This window comes from Palaemon carinicauda, chromosome 12 (genome assembly GCF_036898095.1).
Source record: "Palaemon carinicauda isolate YSFRI2023 chromosome 12, ASM3689809v2, whole genome shotgun sequence".
NCBI lineage: Eukaryota > Metazoa > Arthropoda > Malacostraca > Decapoda > Palaemonidae > Palaemon > Palaemon carinicauda.
This window is the reverse complement of record NC_090736.1, coordinates 124,679,558-124,680,447: the sequence shown is the minus strand read 5'-3', so window position 1 is coordinate 124,680,447 and position 890 is coordinate 124,679,558. Positions and strand designations below refer to the sequence as shown.

The 890-nt window shown below is 28.3% G+C and overlaps 1 protein-coding gene across 1 annotated transcript in view; it reads right to left on the bottom strand.

The window, feature by feature from the left end:
* LOC137651037 (uncharacterized) overlaps positions 1 to 376 on the bottom strand; it is a 924-nt gene extending 548 nt beyond the window's left edge. The window contains exon 1 of the mRNA XM_068384175.1: positions 1 to 376. This exon is cut by the window's left edge and continues 548 nt beyond it. Coding sequence (XP_068240276.1) covers positions 1 to 376 — 376 coding nt within the window.
* Between the last annotated feature and the right edge of the window lie 514 nt (positions 377 to 890).

Sequence of the window (890 nt, the reverse complement as noted above, 5' to 3'; positions counted from 1 at the left end):
GTACCATAGACTTGTACAAAGTTAGCATGATGGTAGGACTCCGGTTAAAGAAGACGCTGAGAACCCATCCGGCTTTTTGTCTTGCTTTGTTGGCCATATCTCTGATATGAGCAGTCCACTTTAGGTCCGAGGTAACAGTAACTCCAAGATCTCTCAGTTGGTCGGAATGAGTGAGAGTGCCTTTGGACGTTGAATACTGATATAGGTCGGCAGTAAACGATAATCGTAGCAAAGGATTCCTCCTATTTACTGCATGGCTCATAAACTCGAACTTATCTTCATGCAATGACATGTTGTTCTTAGTTGACCATTGGGTAACAGTATTCAGATCCTGTTGCAAGAGTACCATATCAGTAGTAGTTGATATTGCTCTCATAATCCTTGTATCCTCAGCAAAGCAACGAACGACACTGTTGCCTACACACAGTGTTATGTTGTTTATGAATATAAGAAACAGTATATATATATATATATATATATATATATATATATATATATATATATATATATATATATATATATATGTATATATATATATATATATATATATATGTATATATATATATATATATATATATATATATACATATATATATATATATATATATATATATATATATATATATATATATATATATATATATATATATATATATATATATATATATATATGGAGGAAAATGAACACAATATCGTGCTCAAATAGAAATAAATTTATATATATATATATATATATATATATATATATATATATATATATATATATATATATATATATATATATATCGTCAGCCGTTACTAGTCCACTGCAGAACTAAGGTTCTACTTCGTCAATCCCTCGACTTCTCCTTCCCCTTTCTATTATTCTTAATGTCCAACTATTGTCTGTC